General features: G+C 42.2%; 2 protein-coding genes across 2 annotated transcripts; both read right to left on the bottom strand. All coding sequences in view use genetic code 11, as the record gives it.

Moving 5' to 3' along the window:
* Positions 1 to 1,585: 1,585 nt before the first annotated feature.
* Positions 1,586 to 11,455, bottom strand: EGR_09212 (Group XV phospholipase A2; the record flags this gene model as incomplete). The annotated part of the gene is made up of 9 exons (XM_024498461.1): positions 1,586 to 1,786; positions 2,231 to 2,401; positions 2,458 to 2,517; positions 2,958 to 3,020; positions 6,465 to 6,503; positions 7,303 to 7,641; positions 7,865 to 7,974; positions 8,345 to 8,536; positions 11,191 to 11,455. The coding sequence occupies 9 exons, from the start codon at positions 11,453 to 11,455 to the stop codon at positions 1,586 to 1,588; spliced, it is 1,440 nt and encodes a 479-aa protein (XP_024347128.1).
* A 1,424-nt stretch (positions 11,456 to 12,879) lies between these two features.
* Positions 12,880 to 21,100, bottom strand: EGR_09211 (hypothetical protein; the record flags this gene model as incomplete). The annotated part of the gene is made up of 10 exons (XM_024498460.1): positions 12,880 to 13,465; positions 13,865 to 14,145; positions 15,008 to 15,058; positions 15,410 to 15,606; positions 16,546 to 17,117; positions 18,447 to 18,721; positions 19,941 to 20,211; positions 20,290 to 20,373; positions 20,446 to 20,798; positions 20,876 to 21,100. The coding sequence occupies 10 exons, from the start codon at positions 21,098 to 21,100 to the stop codon at positions 12,880 to 12,882; spliced, it is 2,895 nt and encodes a 964-aa protein (XP_024347127.1).
* Between the last annotated feature and the right edge of the window lie 667 nt (positions 21,101 to 21,767).

Below are 21,767 nucleotides of genomic sequence, written 5' to 3'. Positions count from 1 at the left end.
TGTCACTTCGGAGCCGGACATCTTTATATGTTTGACCTCGACGCATCAAATACGGGCTGTTTCTGACACGGAGGAAGCGGTAGGAAAGTAAGATGAGAATCAAATTAGGGCAAGAAAGTTGTTGGAGGATTTTATCCATTAAAATGCCAATCATTGACAAGAAATAGGCTTGCAAATTCATCTACTAAACGTTCGTCTCTAATAGGAAAAACCCAGGCCTTGCCGCCTGTGTTCCTGTCCCAGCTCTATTCCCCATTGTCCACTTTGAATTCAACTACCAAGAACAGGTGATAAACAGTGCCAGGAGAGTGCTGAGGATGAGGATATGGTTGCGGAATTTTCATAGTAAGACTTTCACTGCTCTGTATGAAGAAGAAGGGGGCATTCTCTCCTCTGGCGCATAAGATGTAACTATTTTCTGAAGAAAAAGTTGTTCCACTACAACCTCGAAATGTATCGTGCTGAATTGCGTGAATAAAACAAGGAAGTCACATTTTTTGAGCATTAATTAAGCCGAGTGTGAGTGGGTCGTTTGGGGGTACCTAATGATTTATCCGCTTCCTTAACGATCGCTTGCTTCTCGCCACAAGTCAATCTGCCAGTCAGCAAAATGTTCGCAATGCACGACACGTTTTTTTTACCTCACTGTTATCTGTTAGTGCTTGGCGTAGGAGCTAAACTCCTTTAACTTAGCTCTCTCCAAAATTTCCCTGCTCATTCACACGTTAGCTATCTGTTTCATTACTCACGTTTAGCAAAGACATGCCTGCAAGGTGTTCTTCACACACTCATCTCCACTTTTTTTGCCAACACTGACATATCACTCGTCACTGCTGAAGAGGAGAGGATTTCGTAGAAAGTGATGCAGCTAATTTTAAGTGAATCAACATTAAAACCAGACCATCTGAGTGGTGCACTCTATTACTTCACACTACAGATTCTCCAAGCACTGAATCAGAGGTTGAATGAGAAGTCTCTGCACCTTTGGAATCGAACAAAACTGGGCTGTCAGGGTAAATCAGCTCGAGTCACATACATCGTGTTCAACCAGCATTGAATAAATAAAAGTGACAGGAAAGTGGTAGAGGACATGATGAAGAGTACCGTGTCAACACAAGCAACTCCATTCATTTGACATGTACCTTCAGGTCACATCAAGTCATTGCCAAAACCATACCAAAAATCTCGCAAACTTTTGGGTCACTCAGTACCTAGCGTATTTGACCTTATAAATCTACTTTGGGGTGATGAAACACAAACCCTGAAGCACTTCTGTTGGAATGTTTACAACTTCCAGACGAAGGTTCCTGTTTTGCTGCTACATACTTTGTAAGCACATTCGGGTGTTTTAAAAAATTTCAAAATTCGCACTTTCTCCGAGTTTTTACCCAAACGGCCAGTAATTCGTGTAAGGTCAAGGCCATTCAAACGGTGGAAGTATGCGAGAATGGTAGCCGTACTTGGAGTGTGCAAAGGTCACAGGAGGTGATGACCTCCCTTAGGTCGTGAAAACGCCATGACAACTTTAGCACCTAATCAAAGCGATGTACGATCGAACAATAAAAAAACAATTGATCAAAAATAATTATTTACTACCTTTAAAATCTTTGCTCCTCTTAAGTGAAGCAATAAGGGCTTCATCCTCCTTCGAAGGTGCAGAGAGGAAGTGAAGGCCAGAGCCCTCTTGAATTTGCTTTAGTAGTCGAAGGTACCGCCATGTTGTGTCCACAAATTCATTTAGAAGCTGCGTCTTCTGTTCAGGATACCTTTCCAGGCATCCCCAATTCTGAAATTTATTCTAAAATGTCCTTTATTGCAACAAAGTTGTCGTCTGCAGTAAGCAATGTCCCCATGAGTATCAAACGTTGGAAGCTGAGCCTGAGTGACAAATTAAGTACCACCTTTTGAGGCCGTAGAGAATGGGCTTAGCCCCAAAAATCTATCAAAGGAGTCTTCTTTTTACTTAAATTGACAGTGTACAAAGGTAGACGCCCTTTTTGAGCCTCTCCGAATTGTTCCATGCGCCATTTATACCATCAATCTAACAGCTTTCCTCGGAGTTAATGATGCAAGGCCTCTCAGACTCATTCCCTTCAGTTGCGTTGCTGTCTATTTCCTTCTGTCATCTTCAGAAACAACACTTTATCGTACAACATTTACTGTACCCCCTTCTAACAAATTTCTTAATATTGTTGCTGTGAGGTACAAGCAGATAGACAGGTGGATGTACCTGATTACTCTGGATCGCAGGTAAGTAGACAACTTTGAGAAGGTGCTGAGTTGTCTCAATGAAGTCGCCTTTCTGAGCATTGTGAAAGTGGAAAAACACCTCCTCCACGATATTTGCTGGAGTGATATCTCGCTCCGATGCTCGTAGAAAGAAGAAAGCGCTGCCACTGAGCTGCTAAGACCAAATATAGGAGAAGTTGTGAGTAGAAGGCTGAGATTCCCGCTTACCTCGGTAGTGTCGTTTGCAACGAAGAATTGCGGTTCGGATGTCTTTTCGCCTGAAGTATGCTGAACATGGGAAAACAAGTTTCACCTTTTTATTCTTATCCCCTTCGTAGTCTATTCAAAGGAATGTTGGATAAAATATGGAATTGTGAACTCCAACTTGACAAAACTTGATATCCTTTTAGGCAGTAGTTTTTATCAGCCATGCATCTTATGTAGTTAGGCATCTAACGTTACTGTTTATGACGAAAATGTGCCAACATTTGTACCACTTGAGTGAAATCCGGTGTATTTTAAAGTAAATTTTGCAAGAAAAAGTCCTTTTTGATAGAACAGTAAACAAAAATTCACCTCTTGGAAGTAGATACTGAGACAGAGAATTTTTCCATCTAGCTTGAAGAACTTGTCAAACGACGACCACTAAAACGCAAGTAAATGATAAAAAGGCTCGAGATTCAAATATTTCAGATATGCTTCATTTTTTCCCTTTTTTGTTGGCAAACCTTATCGTCAACAAGAAGATCATTCTCAATTTTGCTCATTGGTTGTTGGGACGTCTTGGATATCTAAAAAAGAGCGCATAATGTGAAGTTTGGAGCACTTTTTAAAAGTTTAGCGTGGTATAAGCAAATTCTTTTTTTTTTTGGGTTAATTGTTGTTGTAAGGAATTTGTAAGTGGGCGCTGATTTGTGGAGGATAGTACTATTAATTTCTCTTTAGTCAAATGGATCACACCAATTGATTAACCCCAAGCCTATTTTTAAAATATTCACTTACACAGGAACAGACTTATTTACTTATGATTAAACCTGGTCTGCAAGTTGGCATGTATTAAAAGGCAAGGGATAGTTTGTATACTACACCTAAGGGGAAGATTACCAGATCAAAAATATAGCGATGTCGCTCATCGACCTAAAAGGGAAATAAGAGAAAAGGTTACTCTTCAAGATATCTGACTAAGCACTAGCAACTCATGCCACAACAACTTTTAGTCAAATAAGGCATCAGGCACTTAGTAAGCAGAGGAGGCAATCAAATCTGACCGTTTGAAGGTTGGTTTCACGCAGTATCAGCAGTTGACGCTGCTTCTCCCGCACAATCTCCGAGCTGGTGAGTGAACGCTTCCAAATCTTTGTAATAAATTCCCAAGAAGAAAGGTTAAAATTTTTACAAAAAGGATTTAACAGGTGACCGGAAGTTGCTGCCTTGAAAATATGTCACCTAAACTCATCTGTCTTATCTACCTTCAAATTTTGAACGTCACATTAAAAAGAGCGAGTTAACTGAGAGTTGTGCCTGTGTGCATCATTAAAAATCTCTTTAACACACACTTACCCCATCGCGGCTCACCACTGAATTATCTGTAAAAGTAAATTAATGGCCCTTTATAAACAAGATTAAAATTAGTGACGAGGCCTTTTAAAAACGAATATCTGTCTCGAAATAATGGACGCTAACCAGTGAATTCGAATTGTGCATGGTGAAGGGGGCAGGGGGTTTGGTAGCACCGTGTCGACTCCTCCGTTAAGCCGCTATGCTCACCCATTTCAAATCTACTACCATATCGGTTCTGATATTTATCTCAACAACCCGAAGCTACAACTTTTGATCACAGAATTAGCAAAAAATTACGCGTTCTTCAGATCGTTCTCGAAGCGTGGTGGCAGGTCAGACGACCGTCCTTTGTTGACCGTCAAGTTTGCATGAGTCATCTGCTATTTGACCAAATAATTAATTACATTCACAAAAAAATCGGGTAAAATTAAGTCTGTTTTTATATATTTAACAATTTTCCAACCTAGTTACGAGATAATCGACAAGTTTTTTGGTCGACAGTCCAAATTTAACTGCAACCCTTAGGTGCCTGTAAGACGAACGCGAATCACTGATTGAACGGTGTCACGTCAAATGGCACAACTTCTTATGCTTTAGGTTAGAGAAATAAAAATTCCTTATTTAACAACAAATTGCTTATTCTAGAAGAATGACTCACGATTTAGTGGCTTGGCTGTTTTAGAGGCCATTGGCTATAAAAGAGCAAATGAACGACCTCTACTTCACTATACCTAATCTGTCAAAATACAAAAAGCATTTGATTGTTTAGTGTTATTGAAAAAATAACCTAAAATACTCAATTAAATTTAAAATCAAAAACACTTAAGTTACAAAGTTTTGATAGGAAATAAGGCCTTTTTACCCCTCATCCGTTGAATAAGAGAGGCTTAGAGCTTATACTGTGCTCTTGGTAATTAGAAATTCACACGAGGGACTGTTTTCTGTTGCTGCGTCGTTGCCATGACTGAGATTGACTACACCAATGAAACATGGGCCCAGTCAACGCCACATTCTCTCCTTGGCTGTGGCCACAGGGCTTAGGGGTGTCCAGTTAAGTTCCAGCCAGAAGAATCTGAAAGTTGTCCCTAATTTGCAGGCCATTTAAAAGGGGAATTTAGTAAGCTGCCCAAACACTTTGATCATCCTTTAGAAATTTTTGTAAAAGGGGAAGAGCCTGAAATCCCACATAATACGTACATAAGGTTCTGGTGAGCAAAAGGGTCACTGTGATGCAGCTTGTAGGGACATGTAGGGACATGTTTATATGTGTAGGCATGTCCATGTATCGATGTAAGCCTGTTTATCTGTGCGCTACATCATTAACCACATTAATAAACACTGGCCGAGCCTGGTATTTGTGATTGGTGTCTGCCTGCCTTACAAACCGAAGCTGTGGCTAGAGCGGCCTCTTGTAAAGCGTGCTGTATAGTCTCTGAAGAAGGTGTGGTACAGGGTAGCAGAACGTGCCAGCCAGAAATATTTCCCTTTTATTCAATAGAAATGATTATCTTACGGTGGATGTATTACATTTGGAGAACTTTCCCTCCGCTCTTGGTGGCAGCGCGGCATTGCTATTTGCTGCTGATCAAATAACTTGATAAACTAATGTTTGTATTTTTTAAGGTGGGTGAGGCCACAAATCAAGTCCAGCAATATCATTGGAGAAGGGGAATTCATAATTGGATGTATGTAAATGGTTCAAAATCCGCATTCCGCGTAGAAAAAGAGGATAATGACCTTCAAAGACTACCAATTTGTTCCTCCTCCCTTTCACACAGTTTATGAAAAAAAAGGCAAGTCGATCATAGCACATGGCCTCTGTATTTCAGCATTCAGAAGGCGAAAGATCACGATCTACTAAACAACCCTTCACACCTTCACGCTCTCCTCACAAGAATGTCCTCACTTTGCGCCCATGTGGTGATTCAAGGACAGAAGTAGCCACTGTTTTTGGCCTTCTTGTTAATACCAAATGCAAATGAAATTTATCTTTTCCATGCAACATGATTAAGTTCGAAGGTCAAAAATAACTTCGTCAGAGACGGATATTCTCGTTTTTAAAGTCCACACAAAATCTAATATTGAATAATATCACAAAACTTGCGGCTTAGCAGACCGCATTCAAACCAGCCTAGGAGGGTAATTACGGCCACCTTCACACACTTACTTCTCCATTTCCTCTGATAGTGAATAAAGGAAGATAGAAATGGAGGTGGTAAGAGTTAGGTGAATTTCCTTCTCGGTTTCAAGAGACTAAGTGCTAAGTAAAAGTGGGTCTGACATTCTGGTGTCGCATTGAGAAGGCTTACCACCTGCAACGGTGACTACTGCAACAAATGCAATTACGTTAAGAAGCTTTCTTCAGTTATTTAAACTTTATCATAGAAACGCACGACTTCAAATGCTCGCTTCGGGGTGCTTCTAGGACTACTGCCTTCTGACATTTTTGGGTATTTATGACTGATTTGTAGATTAGACTAAGCCAACTTAGAATTATGCATCCTGCTTTAACTCGCAACTCCAATGTGATAGGGGCCCCCCAGCTAGTTCTGTTGCCACCATTATGCCTGCGAGGTGGGGAATGGCAGGGACCGGGGAACTAGCATCAACAACCAAGCTAGATGTCATCCAACTGAAAAAGTTACTTTGAGACAGGTTATGATTTGGTGTCTCACTTTAACGCCATCTAGCTTTACATCCGGATTGTTCTCAACCTGCAAAGATGGGAGGATATCGTACCACTAGCTTTTGTTTATAATCCGGGCAGTTATCCAATGGATGACTTAAGCACATTCAACACGCACCAAACGCCATCACTTGACCATTGCAGTACAACTCAAAACCGACACTTGCCAAGTCAATGTCTTTAACGCCACTTTGTTGGGTGTCTGCATAGATTCAGCCATCTATTAAAGAAGCCTTCCATCTGAGACACTTTCCACACAGCAGCCAAATGCTCCTCTAAGCATGACCATCATTTGGAGCCAGAGAGTCTAAACAGCTCCACCTCACCGCCGTAAAGGACAATTCACAGTCAGTCGTGTGCTATATCGCCTTGGAAAGTATTTCGAACCATCCCTACTGCTGTTAGTTCAGAGAACATAGGTCGGAAAACGAGGGGTATGGAGGAAAGTCGAACTGGGCATACATGCAAAGTAGGAACTTTATAATCATCGACCGGAGAGTGCATCCTATCCTCGCACCGAGCATACTTTAGCCCCAAACAAATTTGACAGGATCACTGGAGGGTACCCTAAGATGATAATAGACTGAGCAAGGCGTCTGGGTAATCCTGAGCCCCAGAATGACAGTCGGCTTTGCATATCAAGCAGTCCAAAACGAATCAACCAAAAATAGCCAATATAAAGTCGGCTTCTTGTTAAAATTAAAATGCATATATATAACAAAATAAATCAGAGGGAGAAATAGAAAGTGAGTTGGAGATGAGACGCCATACTATCACCGCCGCCAGCCCAATGAATGCAACAGAGCGTGCCAAAACGATTCTCGTACCGGCATCGGTTGTTCCGCATTGGAAATCTCCTTGGCACGATTGATAAGACGGGAGTCGAGGATGATGGACAGGTGATTAACACCTGGTATAACCAGGGTCTCAACTTGGTCGACGCCTCCGCTGTTATTCGCCCAACTCTTACAAACACTGAGCGAGCGCACGTTCACCGTCCCGTCACCGTCCGTCTCGTACACCACGTCTGGCTGAGCATCGGGGAAGGTGGAGGAGTAGATCAGGGTGCCAGGTGTCCGCACGGCCGAGCTGTAGATGCAATACACCTCGTTCACTCCTGTGGGAGGCGTCAAAGCGTCCACGGTCAGCTTGGCGTCCTCGTACATCTGGAAACCTAAAGGGGGAGACAGTCGTACTAGCTGCAGTCGAGAGTACCTAAATTAACGATATCACAGCGTATCGTCCAACGAAAATAAAGACGTATGTTTAAACTAGATTATCAACTAATTTTCCAAAATCGAATTAATTAAGAGCTGACTTTTTTAAGTTGTCAATCCTAGGAAAGTAAAATAACTGCCTTCAAAACGGAGGTAGGCGTTCCAAGCCTACATAATGGAAGATAGAGTCGCCTATCCTTCCATCAATGCTTCTACCCAAACAGTCCTGCTCCATTAATAGAGCATCCAAAATCAATGCGGGGTTTAACAAATTTGTTGGCTCTGAATGAACGTAGGATATAGGAACCCATCCGCAATTGAGACTCAAGTTCATAAGAGAGATGATAGACCCGTTCTTTATTCACCCATTTGGCCTAAGGACACTGTAAAAACGATTTATTTTACGGAGGGAGGGATTCAAAACAACCACAGTCTATTAAGCATTTGAAGGTAAAAAATCGCGAAAGCGAGACCTGCAGATTGAATGAATAGTTGGTTAGATTCCAGCACTAAAGACTCCTTGTGCTTTAGTGCCTTCGAAGCGAACAAATTCAGATCAATCGTAGTTAGAAAAGAAGAGGATTTCAAAGAATTAGTATTCCAAAACTGTTGGATTCTGTCTTCTGAAACGAAGACAAATGAAGCATGTTACCTTCGGGGAAGCCAATATCAAAGAAGAACTCCTTGTAGTCGTGGACAGTGTAGTTTTTGGCCGGTGTGTAAATAACCACTTCATCTTTAGACCAGAGTCGCGGATCGGGCAGAAGAAAAGCCAGCGAGGACATCGAGCGCTGCACATCACGGTACCACAGCGGATTGTCGAAATAGATCCCGAAGTTGTCACCTTTGATAAAAGGGGAATAACAGTGTACTTATCCCCTGATAAGTAGGAGTCGTTTCATACCACACTGAGTGCAGGGCCTCAGAGGTAGCTCCGGCACTTGACAAACTGTCAAAATAACCCCGTATTTTTCTGACGTTTAGACATGTGAAAAATGCTAAAGAAGTAAACCAGGCTCTTCTCCAAATCAACGTTCCACTTGCACATAAAAAAGTTCGGCAGATTGGTACAGACACGGGCGATCATAGTTCGGGATGACCTCAATAAGGCTTTTGACCGCTTTTAAAGATTAGATCTCGTTCAATGAATAGGTGTCGTGGTAAAAATGATCGATGCTGAATGGACACACCGTTTGTCGAGGTTCGGTGCATTCAATGTAGCATATTTTTAAGCATATCCGCTCGTCGCATTTTTAAGGTTAAAATGGCTAGTCTGAATAGCCTGATACATTTTGGCAGCTCCTTGGGCACTTCAAGGTCTTCGAAAACCCAATTCTATTGCACCTACTATGCCTGAATTGGGCAGCTCAATTTACCGATCAAAACATCTTTTCGAACTGATTTCGCGTCGCTCGTCGATATTTCCAGTAGTCTGTGATGTTGCAATGGTCCATTCAACAACTTAACCCACGGTCGAAAGAAAAGGGATTTCAACTTGTTCATTGCATCGCGAATTAATCGCAGGTAGTGGCCTTCAATTAAAACTGAATTTTAAACAGTTCCAGACCAATCATCGAAGGTAAGCGGACGTTCCACGCTCAATTAATCGGCATTTGAAAGGCTAGCTTAACTCGCCATCGACAAACGTTTCAAGGACAAGTCATCATCGCTGATGTAAATGCGCAAAATCTCAGGTCCAGTGAGTCCAAGTGACATGGTGAAATGAAGGTAAAAAAAGGGTTCATTGGATTGCCTTTGTTAACGCAGCCAGTTGCGTAAAGACACAAGTCTAAACGATCAACATGGAGCATCAGTGGCACTGGGTTTAACACGAATCTTTCAATGAAACAGGATACCTCGTGCTTGGTCAATCAGGATTTCACGGGCTAATCGAGTAACCCGTTTCGATGGGTGATGGAAAAGTACATCAAACAACCACGAGTTAAACGAGAAGAGATTGTCCTTGGTGCAATCGGTCGCTCAGAATCACGGGTTAGAGCAAAATTATCAATCCACTGAAATGGGACATCTCACAATCAATCAGTTGAGATTTCACAGGTCAATCAAGTCGAGAAACCCAAAATTTTCGAAGCATGAACAGGCATGTCACAGTCGAGGTTTATACAAATAGTTGCGCAATTGGCGGTGACGCAATAAACCGCTCGAGTTCAATGGCTCTAAGATAGGTGGATTAAAAAAAGTTCACCTACATCAGCACTATGTTTGTGCATGCGCATCCACAACAGGGTCACGACGATCAGGCGGTTTCAATCAAATTGCGAAGTAATGCATATCAGCATTAGCTAAGCGGTGGATTCCGTACAATCAAACGTAATAAATTACGGAATTTGAAGAAAGGGCAAAACATTCTCACTGAATACATTGTCACGCATTTTCCAACAATCCAAGCACGAAACATGCAATCAACTAGCAAGCCTGGAAACTGATAATGCTTTACTTCCCATGTATAATACAGTGATCATATGGGATGACTTCATCAAGAGGAAACCTGATCAGCATCTGCCGACAGTCCGTGAGTCATTTCAGCGGTGACCATTTAGCGCTTTTATTATTCCGATTAGCCAAATTTACCTAGCCTTAACGTACCTATATGACACTTCCAGATTTCTCGGGACCTATTCTTAAAAAACTTGATCGTTTAAGCTTAGTGCTTTGTCTCCACCTGTCTCAACCGTATGTCCAAACAGTATCAACAATGATACCTATGTAAAGTGTGCCTGAAGTAAGTTCAACAAACCTGGATTCCATCTAGGTGAAACGATTAAAGATCGCCTTTACAAGTGCTTTAAATTATGGGACAAAAAGGGTCTCGTACTGCAGATCAGACCACATCGACAGTTAAAATAAACAAAAACGAAAGAATGATTGACGGACTCATCACTGGACAATGAATACGATTGTTGTCCAGAAGCGCTGTAGACACTGCTACACGGAAACATTAACGGAGACTATTAATAGCGTCAGAGCAGTTATTAAGGCCCAAAACTATTAGTAACTCGCGGATGAAAGCACACATCAGCACCCATACCAATATTCCTGCTACCAATCAAATCAATCCTGATTCAGTATCTAACACAGAGGGTGAATCAATGAACCCTTTAGAAGAAACGAATCCCAACGACACTGTTTCATATTTAATAAGGGACGAAATAATCTATTCTTGATTCAACTTCAAGTGCAGATTAAAAACAGACGGAACTGCTAAAAATACGAAAGTAATCCAATGCCACAAATGTAGCTTAACTTGATAAGAAGCAATATACGACTGATGATAATGAACTGATTGTTCAGTGCTTTGGCTATTTGCAAATCGATCTGCAATGCAAACTACTAAAAGGATCGAAGAAACACAGATGGATAATAAAATAGCGAATGGGAGTAGGCACTAGCAACCAGCTTTGGCTTTGATCACCAAATTCAAGGGAAGCGAATGGAACATCGCCAGCTTGGGTGGCCGACGTAGATAAACAAACTTACCGCTAGCTTCCATTTTTAATGCCTTGATGGAGCCTCCCAGAGGTGCACTGACGGCTACAAATGCCTTGATATACTGGCGCTTCCAGGCGTCACTTTGATTCTTCAGAAAGCTCAATGCGTACAGCGCGCCCATGCTGTGACCCAGCAAAACAACACGCTGATCCTTCCCATTGTGAAAAGTTTCTTCCACCAGATGCTTTAACTTCGGGTTGAAATCCTCATTCTCGTCTATTGTGGTGGACAAAAAACCCTTACATTCGAGCATTTTGACTAAGGGAATGAAGCCAAAAACGTACTGGGCGCCCTGCGGAAATCGAAGGGAGCTCCACGGATAGTGGAGTTGGGGACGTAGTAGGGATTTTGTGTGAAGGCTGTGGTCAGGTCTTGGAAGTACTTAGTCACTGAGTGTGGGCGAGAATCCAGGTTGTCTACTGACCAGGTCTCGCCCCAACCTGGAAAAGTGATTATTGCCTTGTCATTCTCCTCTGTTCGCCTTGTCTCATTGTTATACTTGAGCCTGCGAATCAACAACAATAGAGCGTATGCCCAACCACCAATATTAAAGTCAGTAAGGTAGCAATGTACTTGAAGTAATCGCTGAAAGTTCTAGGTGAAATGAGGTACCGCAAATCAATCCAAATTTGAAATGGATCGGAAATGTGATCCCTAAATTGGGCATAAGCCTGCGAACCGCCGTCACCGGGTATCATGATCAGAGGGTGTGGGAGTTTGGACTTGATCCACCACTTCAAGGCATTCATAGGAATTAGATAGGAGTAAGAGGTGCCAAACACCACGGTCAGTAGGAGCAAAAACCTTGGAAATAACATGGTTAGGCCGACGAAGAAACCGCCTGGGGCTAAACTGAAAAACCAAATAAGTTAGATTAGTCCATTTGCTCCATGGCTAAAGGTTGTAAAATAAACAGTGATGATCTCAAGACTCAGCTGCATATAAACTCTACGTAAACATCCAAAACTATGTAGTCTTGAAAAAACCACAACCCCAAATTCTGAACCTCCAACCGCAACTTGAGCGGACGAATACCCAAAACGCCCGCTTAAAGCAATGTGGCCTTGTGGTGTCATAGTTGATAAATGTAGTGAAATCTAAAATGCTTTTGATCAAAATCCAAGGTGCCTAAATAATGAATAATCTCAAAAATGCATTTGCTTTCATTAATGATAAGTACGAAGGAATAAACCCAGGGTAGAAGTACTCGAAAATTGTATTTGTAAACCTCTGAACATCGCAGAATTTGGAGGGTCCTTTCACCTGTCTTAACAAGGGCTCTCTTGTAGCTATGTCTAATAATGCTTCCCGAACATAAACTCACTGAAATAAGGAGGTCTAAGTGCCTCAAACCCCAAAACAATTACCTAGTTAAGCATTTTAGCGTTAACTACAAGTCCCAAAGTTAACGCTCTCCTATAATTGACCTTACGATTAGTGCAACGTTCTCGAAAGGCAGATGCACCGACATGAGTGAACACAGAATCCGGCACTTGCCCCCCTGGACGAGACTAAGTCATCCGACCCCCCCCCCCCCATCCCATTTACTGTAAATACGTGAGCAATTTAACCATTTCCAGCGAAAGCAAGACACATTCGTACAAAAGGCTTTATTACTACTAGCACCGCGCAGATTACACAATAACAAATTGGCACACACATACAACACCCACCGTATTACAATAGCTTCGGCAACGTTCTCAAGTGCTCCAGATCAAGAACGGGTGCGTCGAAGTTCAGATCCTCCTCTGTCTCTTCCGCAGCCTGCATGTCGCCAGCTATGCTGGAAAAGACACGCGAACATGGCAAGTAGCTTTCCTGGGTTCCCGTTGCTTCACCCACCTCCATCACTGTTAGTCGGGGAATGTTGGAGACCTTGGTGTGGTAGGTTCTCCCTCGCCAGCCACATCTTTCCTCCGACACCTGCGTGACCTCACATCCCCCCGTGGACAGCAATCCGTGCTCCTTTAGGTAGCGCTGCGTCGCCAGACTAAAGTCTGTGCCATAACAACTGACCTCTGGTGATATTACTGTAGTGGACGCAGTCGAGGGTGCTAGCTGTGCAATTATGGAAGGTGAGAGGTACTTACGAGCCAGACCCATCAGAATGGCACTCTCGTCGGTGGATTTGAGATTATGGCGGCTGTAACTTCGTAGTGGTGGTGGTGGGGAGGAAGGCGACAGATTTGAGGCAAAGGTGAAACTGGTGTGGGTGATGGGGAAACTAGCCTCGGATTGGCCTGGTCGGGGAGTGCTCTTTTCTCTAAAAGGAAGTTGGTAGCGGTCAAGGCAACTGTCAGTAGCAGGTCAAATCGGTAGAATAGCCTACCTCCTCCTGACGGGTTTGACTCTTGCGGTTAAGAAGTTGAGTACAAGTTACATCAGATTAACCAAATGCACATTGGAAAGGAGGCGGGTAGTGGCAATCTATGTGCAGGTATTTGACTCCAACAAACCAGAATTGTAAATGTAGAGAGTAATAGATACTACTAACATCAATTTGATTCAAGTAGTAATAAATTTACAACCTAAATCTTGGTGAAATTAATTTAAATGGCTGATCTAGACAGTCGCAATAAACCAAATTTATTGCCCATTTCAGAAAAAACAAAACTCAATCCACAGTTAAACACAAGACACGGAACGTCTTGGACTAACTTACGGCCCGCCACGAGACGGAACATCAGTTTTGAGGGGCAGAAGGGAATGCGAGAAGTCAAATCGCGCAGCTACTTCCTCTTCGCAGCGGCGCCGATGCTGTGCCTCGTCTGAATCGGCGTCGGCGTCCGTTAGGCTCGGCCACTCTGTAACCTGGGCAGCGGAATTGGAGGGCAAACGCGGAGGCGTCGCTGCCGCATCCACCGCAACCAGGGACAACTCCTTCGGCACCGATACGGTCTTGCGCATATGTGGCGCCGACCGAAGCACTTGTTGAATGCCAGCCTTTAAGCATTGACCAACAAAGTGACACCGCAAAAAAGATGTTAACAAGCTCACTACGCTCCGCTCTGATTTCCTTGCATGGTGTAATTATAGAAAAAAGCAAACTGGACGACACTTGGTACCACGATAAAAATGGAGAAAGGCGCTACAAATATAAAACGAAGGAAACAAAACATTATGGCTGTGCGTCATGGCTTACAGACACACAGGTGTCTACAGATTTCCCAGAACGGGCATCTGCAAATTACGACACATTCTTAGACACGTCAGTGGATTATTGCGCCTGCTCTTGTTTCGAAACATCTTCCAATTCCTAAGTAGGTACAGACACAAGGTCCCATTTTTCTTGCGGGTGATTCATCTACGCAGGTCACAACGTTAATAAAACTGACGAGAACTTGATGTCAGGGAAGTTTGAGGGGAAATGTGAAGGTTGTTCCAATTTTAATTCGTTTTGATGGATGTATTTAAGCTTTCACTTTTCCGCCCCTTCCTCACCCCGGGCTCCAGATTGTCATTATGACATTTGGTACCAAAACCGGTGTTTGATTAAAGTGAGTATTTGATCAAAACAAGCTTATATGCTATAAACAACTAAAAACACTATTTGGACACTTCACAAAGGTCCAAAGACATGTGTGCGGGTCCCAAGAAATACCAATATTTATTTATTAACTAATGGCATAGTATTGAGAGACAATTGCACCGTTTACTTCGAATTTCGCGCGAAATATGGAACAAAATTGAATTTTTCGGGTGGGTGTGGAACCAACAGTTAACATTCAGATGTTTATTTGAACCCTCTGATTGCAAGCCGGAATATGTGGCAATGGAGCATTAAAAAACAGAGCATTTTGCTTACCAGGAGTCGACTATAGCTAGGGTCACCGATGTTGTTTTCCTCACAGGGGTTCTGAAAAGTATTCCCAAAACAAGAAGTGGTAAAACTTCAAAAGAGTATTCACCAAGGTAACCATGATAGAGCATCCACCGTGATTTCAATTTTAACAATGATTCGGAATGACTTTGGTGACTGGTTGCCCTAGCAATAAGGTGTTGTAATAGTAATAGTTGGTTCAACTTTAATAAATTACGCAGGATGTCCAGCCTTTGTAGTCTGCACCTCCGCTTCGTCCGTGCCTATAGCCAACCTAACGACTCAGCAAAGTGTAGCGAGCAAAGTACCGAAATATAAATAGGAACCAAGCATACCGTTATATTTCGGTGCGCTCACTCTAGTCAGATACTGTTAGCAAGGTGATACCTGGTGTGAAGGGAGTTCCAACGGAGTCAATGGTTTATCAGGGAAGCCAGCGTCAAGAGAGAGAACAGACTCCAGAGACTGTTGAAGGATTGGAGGCTGAGGTAAAGGTGGCTGAGGAGATGATAGGAATTCAAGTGATTGGTTAACCTCACCCAGAAACGGGCAGACGCCTTGAGGTTGAGGCAGACATTTCTGGACTGTGAAATTGTCATGAAAAAAATATGCAGCTAAAACTGCCTGAAATTCGGTTTCCGAACGTGGTGGTATTCGTAAAATGTTGAATAAGCTATTTTAAAAGAACGAAATCCGAATAACTTTATGTTTACCATTTTACCATACCTTTGAGTTGGAAATAAACATGGAGGGTAGAAGTGACGGTACTATTAAGTAATTGTTTTATGATCTTAAGTAAGATAGAACTAAAAGTTAACATATTAGAAAGGGCAAATTCCTATCAAAAACAAGTGTTGCCCCCGAATTCCTCACATGGGCAGTAATAATCCCTGCACACAAGCAGGGCTCTAAGTAGAATTCCCATGATGAGGATTAACATTCAAAAAGTAAATGTCTAGAAGTAAATATGGCGTACGGGAGGTCCAAACAAAGCATATGTGCCATTTACTTGAAATTTCTTCATAATTAAGAAGATACCACTTTAAGTCATTAAAACGAGTCATAAAATCTTGGATAGAAAACATATTTTGAAAATTTGACATCAATATAGTTTGCCAACAGTGTTGTCTGCATTTAAAAGACACAACTTCGGTAGAAATTCACTTCCTTCATGGTAGAACAAATCGGAGCACATAAAAGAGTTTTGCATCGACGAAAATGAGAGGAATAGTTATTTGCCAGTTCACAGTGAGCTACAGTAATGAACGCCTCATTGAGACAATACTGACCCTGGTAGGACAGAGAATATTAAGTAAAATCCCAGACCGGGTTTGCTTGACATATCAAAAAACGAAACAAAAAAGCAAGGTAGCAAGATATTTCCACTCTTGGAAGCCTGAAAATACCAGACCGTGAGGCAGAGTTCATAAAAAACGAAAGGTCATTGAATAAGTGACCACTCGTCATCAAAAACGGATCACATTAGGAATGTATCCTGAGCCATGCACAGAGAGTTCACTTACCCGGCTCACACTGAACCCCCACCGATTCCACCGTTTGGCAAGGCGTCGGCGGCAACGGTGTAGGTGCCGACGACAGCGATGTCGCAGGCATTAGTCCAATGTCAGCAGCTGTAGACCAGACTGCACTGGTGTTGACCGCCACGCTGCACACTTCGCGCGAGATCGATGTGTTGGTTCCAACTGTTGTCTTCTCCATCATTGTTGTTGTCGGTGTCTGGCGGGGCTGTTGTCCCGCAAGAAGACGCTCTATCAGCGCCTCCAATCTCGATATTTCCTCGTGAGCTACCGGTGATTCATTGTTGTTGTTTGACTGGAGATGGCAACAAGCGGGAGACACTTGTGGATGATGGCACTGAGGGAGTGGTGGTGGTGGTGGTGGTAGTGGGGAGAAAGGGGGAGGAGGTGAGGGGAAGTAGCGGTAGGGGCTGTAGGCGGGTGTAGAGACAGCGACGACACCCTCTTCCAGCAGCATGGAGGCTTCAGGCACCTCGAAACCGATCATCGCAGATGGGTGGGGAAACGGAGGAGTGATGTCCTTGGAGCTTGGTAGGTGGAATTTGACGGAGCGCTTGCTGCAAGAACCATCAGTGCGGATCATTAGATGATTGTGCAAAAAACTAGCAGCAGTGTTGTCCTGTGGATATTAAACTACTGATTCCCAAAATGACACACGTCCTTGTGTTGTTACAGTTTTGCAGTGGATTATCGAAGTTCAATGAGACCTAACAAAATGGAACAAATTGATGCCAAAAAAGTTGAATCAATTGCAGCTCATTAACATTGAGGTGAAATTGAGCACTTTATTTCTCAGGTCTAGTATATGATAGGGAAAAAATTTGAATGACGCAAATGAGTGGGTAAATTGCAGAAACAAACCAATTTCACGTGGTGGTTTTTGTCCCGATAAAAAGCACTCTATTTCTACTGTGTTACTTCCTAATCCATTTCTGGTAACACTGCCCTCGATTATAGTCTAGCTGCAATCCATTAAAATAAATAAACATTTACGATTCGTGTTTAGCTAGGGTTAACTAAAGCCCTATATGGAGGGAGAATGGAGACTCCCTCTAACCCCTTTGGGATAAATCTGATGATTCTTCAAGGGAAAGCAACGCTGACGATGATGGGTTTGAAGATGTAAAAAGGTAAAATTGCTACCGACTAGTTTTTCAATCATCATGTGCTCATTATTCTCCAAAACGACGCCTACCGAGGAACGTTCAGAGTCACACTCACCTCAGATGGAGGTGACAGTAAAAGTTAAGAGTGTATTATATCTGAAGGAGGAACAGCGTTTCGTCACACATTGGATATCCTGGCCAAAAGACGTAGCGGAGGCACAAATTTGTCTTCAACTGCAAGTGCGTTCGGTGAAAAGACAAAACTTCCTCTTTTAGAGTCACAAGTTAAATAGACTGAAAAGTTAACTGTTGACTCCTATAGCGTTAGTAGATCACTCTGGGCGTCTAATCGATTATTGTCACAATCATGAGGAGTAAGGAGTTGTGGAATTTTCTCTCGAAAAAAACGAAACGGGGTGCAAAATGGTTGAGTGAAAGTGTTGGATCTATGTGACTCTGACTTATGACAGTTTTAAGTTGCATAAATGAATTTCTAATCAATGGGGAGGGGAATGTGAGTTGTAAAAATTGCTTAGAAGTTATGAGGGGAGTGATAATGTTCTGGAGATTATAAAAAGGAGATCACCATTACAACCTGGAGAGTGGCAGGCTGTCAGGGATAAAGTACTGCCAAGACTTTTTAAACATGACGATCCAACTTTAACTTTATAATTGAACGAATCCACAATTTTCTAGGCCAAAATGACTGAATTTTCAAAAATCTCGAACCGTCGAATCGAAGGAAGCTAGCTTTCAAACTCATCTAGCGAAGAAACTTACACAGATCTGCCATTCGGCTTCGACTGAATGGAAGATGACTTCTTACTAGCTGAAGCGGTCTCCAGTGCAGCAGAGGGTCCCCGTATCACCTGACAGTCGAGGTTAGTAGCCAGGCGAGCCACAGCTTCAAGCATTTTGCCGTAGTCCGCGAGAGCCGTCTCATTAGGGAGGCGGACGGGACTGAGATTGGTCAGGTGGACGACTACACGCTGTGAGGAGACTCGTGAGGAGCGCGATTTGACGTCTTCGAAACCAGTAAACATGTGGAAATTAAGCTTTAAGAAAGAGGAAAGAAGGAGGCAAAGTTACTCAGTGGTGAGAGAGGAAAAGTTAATTCATTTTAGACAGCGTACAGGAAGAACAAGAATTTTGGCTTTTCCAAAAAACAGCTGATTCGGTTTAGAATACAATACTGGCTCCCGTGGCTTTTGAGTAAATTTCTTGTCATCAATGGACCTCCACATTTCCCACTATACCTTCCCGAAGCTTGTACATATGAAATCCTAGCTAAAAGCATAGACCTCTCTGTTAGGTGCATAAACAATGGTTTGCTGGTCATGCTTTCTGTGGATACATCTTATTTAAAACTTAACAAAACCTTATTAAATAGCTCAACTCCAATAAATATCCAAGAAGATGCCTTTAAACGAGTCTGTACTCTCAAAGTTAGATGTAACTTTCGTTTTCAGTATCTGAATAAAACAATACAAAACTTTAGTAAATGATTAAGAAGTCATTAAAAGCACTTATTCGGGTAACTTTGCTAGTAGGAGGGATTTCACTTATAGACACATATCTATAAGCATTATTTTTTTATATTTTATTTAGCCATTTCAACTAAAATGCATTCATAGCTCGACTTATGAAGTGCTCTACGTAGTACTATTATTAATGTGAATATAGTTTCCAAACAGGATTATCTGCTCATGATAAATCCACTAAGAATAATAGTGTGAGCAAGCAAAAAATTCTCAGGACCGAAGTTGTAATAGTGGTGCTAACTACGTGGGTTCATCCATTACAAGTAGGCCAAGCATGTCTACGTGTAGCGTTATCTGATAGCAACAAATGGCGAAGAAAACGTAGAACTATCAGATTTGGGTCTTGATGTCATCTATTCTGATTATTTCTTCTAGAATTTCATAAAACAAAAAACCGATTTTTTCTACAAAAAAAACTGCCCTAGGTGCATCTACGAGACTAATAGTAAAAAGAAGACGGATTTGGGAAATCGGTAAAGTAAATACAACCTACGTACAGTGACAAGTTCAGCAGAACGATGTACCAATTACACCTCTACTGAAATCCCTGTACTAATGTATTGAGCAAAGAAACGAACTGGCATTGTTGAAGCTAGGGACGTTCCATAAAAAAACCATACACATTTTGATGGCGACAAAAACGCTAACAGTAGAATGCGCAAACACTACGAAAGCCAAAATTAGAAGTTCATTCGATTATGGAGCAGAGAACAATTACTTAAAATTCGCACACCCTGCTGGCATAGGTGTAATCCGCAGACCCGGAGGTAGGTGGTGTAAATTCAATACAGGGAGAGTGAAGAGTCTTCACACTGTTGTCACTGCGGATGGAGTAGAAAGAGATGCTGTTGCTCACATTACTGTGCACAGCCAACACAGGCGATGTACAGAAAGCACGCTGACCCCTAGGTGCAAATGCATAACGCAGCATAGACAACCAAGTGTGGAAGGTGGTGGGTGTAGTGGCAGTGCTTTGCTCCTCGTCCAGTACTCCTGTACACCACCTAGAGAGAGGGCAAAAATTCATCAAATTTTAATCATCCAGCGCGATTTTAAGTGTCTCACACGTCAAAATCACGTACACGCCAGCAGGTGGAGTGGTTTGAATAACTCTTTCACCGTCCAAATACGGTACAAGACAACCTGAGGGATCCAGTAAAAAGAATCTGAAGAACATTCGAGTAAGTATTTATCTCTTCCCAACCTTCGACAATAGAGCTTCCCTAAGAGAGACTCACCCGAAGCGAAAATCCTGATGTGTACCACCAAAATCAAGACGCTGAAAGTGCTGAAACTTTGACCTTGCGGCATCTGTTTGTATGCAGTGGCGGAAGCAATCGCTATCAAAAGAATAACTCTTGATTTTCTGCAGTCCAGGAGATATGTTGGGAGCGATTGAGTTGAAAGTGATCCAGGAGACTTCCAATTTTGTGTCAGTTTTGGAATTAAATTCGACTATTGACCAGAGGAAAATAAAATCCGAGAAACGAAATGAAGAGCCATTTTGACAGGAAATTCCGTTCCACAAGTCTTTGACGCGCCTTGAAAAGGTGTCGACGGAAATTATGCTAGTTTGCTGTCCGCGAAGCAGCTAAAAGTTTCACAAATATACAAAATGTTAACACTTAAATCAGGAACCTGCTACAAAAACCAAACAAATAAACTCACAAAAAGTGGTATGACAATTTCCGAAGGCTCAAGAGGCGGCCGTCCGACAAGCTCCGGAGACTCAAACTTACAGACAAAAATTTCAACTTTGTTATCCGAAAATATTCTGAATTTTCCAACAAAAGACGCTTCGACGATGTCAAGGGGGCAATTCGTGAAAAAAGAGGCAGCATCAGCCAGGGGCCTCCACGAAATAACGACAGAAATTTTGCTTAGTTCAAGCATCAGTTAAAAAGCACTGACGTACCAACCGAGGATCCCATCACTAAACCGAATCCCCCTAGTTCCGTTGACTAAGCACTCACGTCCCACTTTTGTCATGGCATGATTTAAGCTCAAAATATCTACCAGAATTGACAAATCTATTGCAACATCTCAACTTATATGGAATGCGCGCTTTAAGAACTATTCAAGCATATGCGCAGCTTAAAAAACCAAAAACATTCATGTATTTGGCGCATCATGACTACCTAATGATAAATTATTCTTATTGACGAAACGAGAAGAGCCACAGCTGCAAGGACCAATCAAATTTGCAACTGGGTTATTCACGTTATCGCGCTGATTATGTACACATATGTAGACGATGCAAACAAGTTTATCAAAAGTACGGTGGTCACATATCACAGAAGGTTTTATCAATAATGGTAAAAAATTGCAAGTAATTGCTTTAACTAATACAACCTAAGCTGTGCCGGTAACTAAGACCTTCAATACAAACATATTTGAAGTAATATCGGCAATTTTGGTATTCTTTGCCAGTGCTTGTAAGCATTAGAAATAGAACTCTTGGTTCTTTTGCACATTTTTGCCATAACTGTACCAAACTTTTATCCGATTTGTGAATACTGCAAACATGAATCCCACGTCAATGTCCTCGAATCGTGAAAGT

The sequence above is a fragment of the Echinococcus granulosus genome (genome assembly GCF_000524195.1).
Source record: "Echinococcus granulosus chromosome Unknown EG_S00137, whole genome shotgun sequence".
NCBI lineage: Eukaryota > Metazoa > Platyhelminthes > Cestoda > Cyclophyllidea > Taeniidae > Echinococcus > Echinococcus granulosus.
Note: the sequence above shows the minus strand (reverse complement) of the source record. Positions and strands in the feature narration are given on the sequence as shown.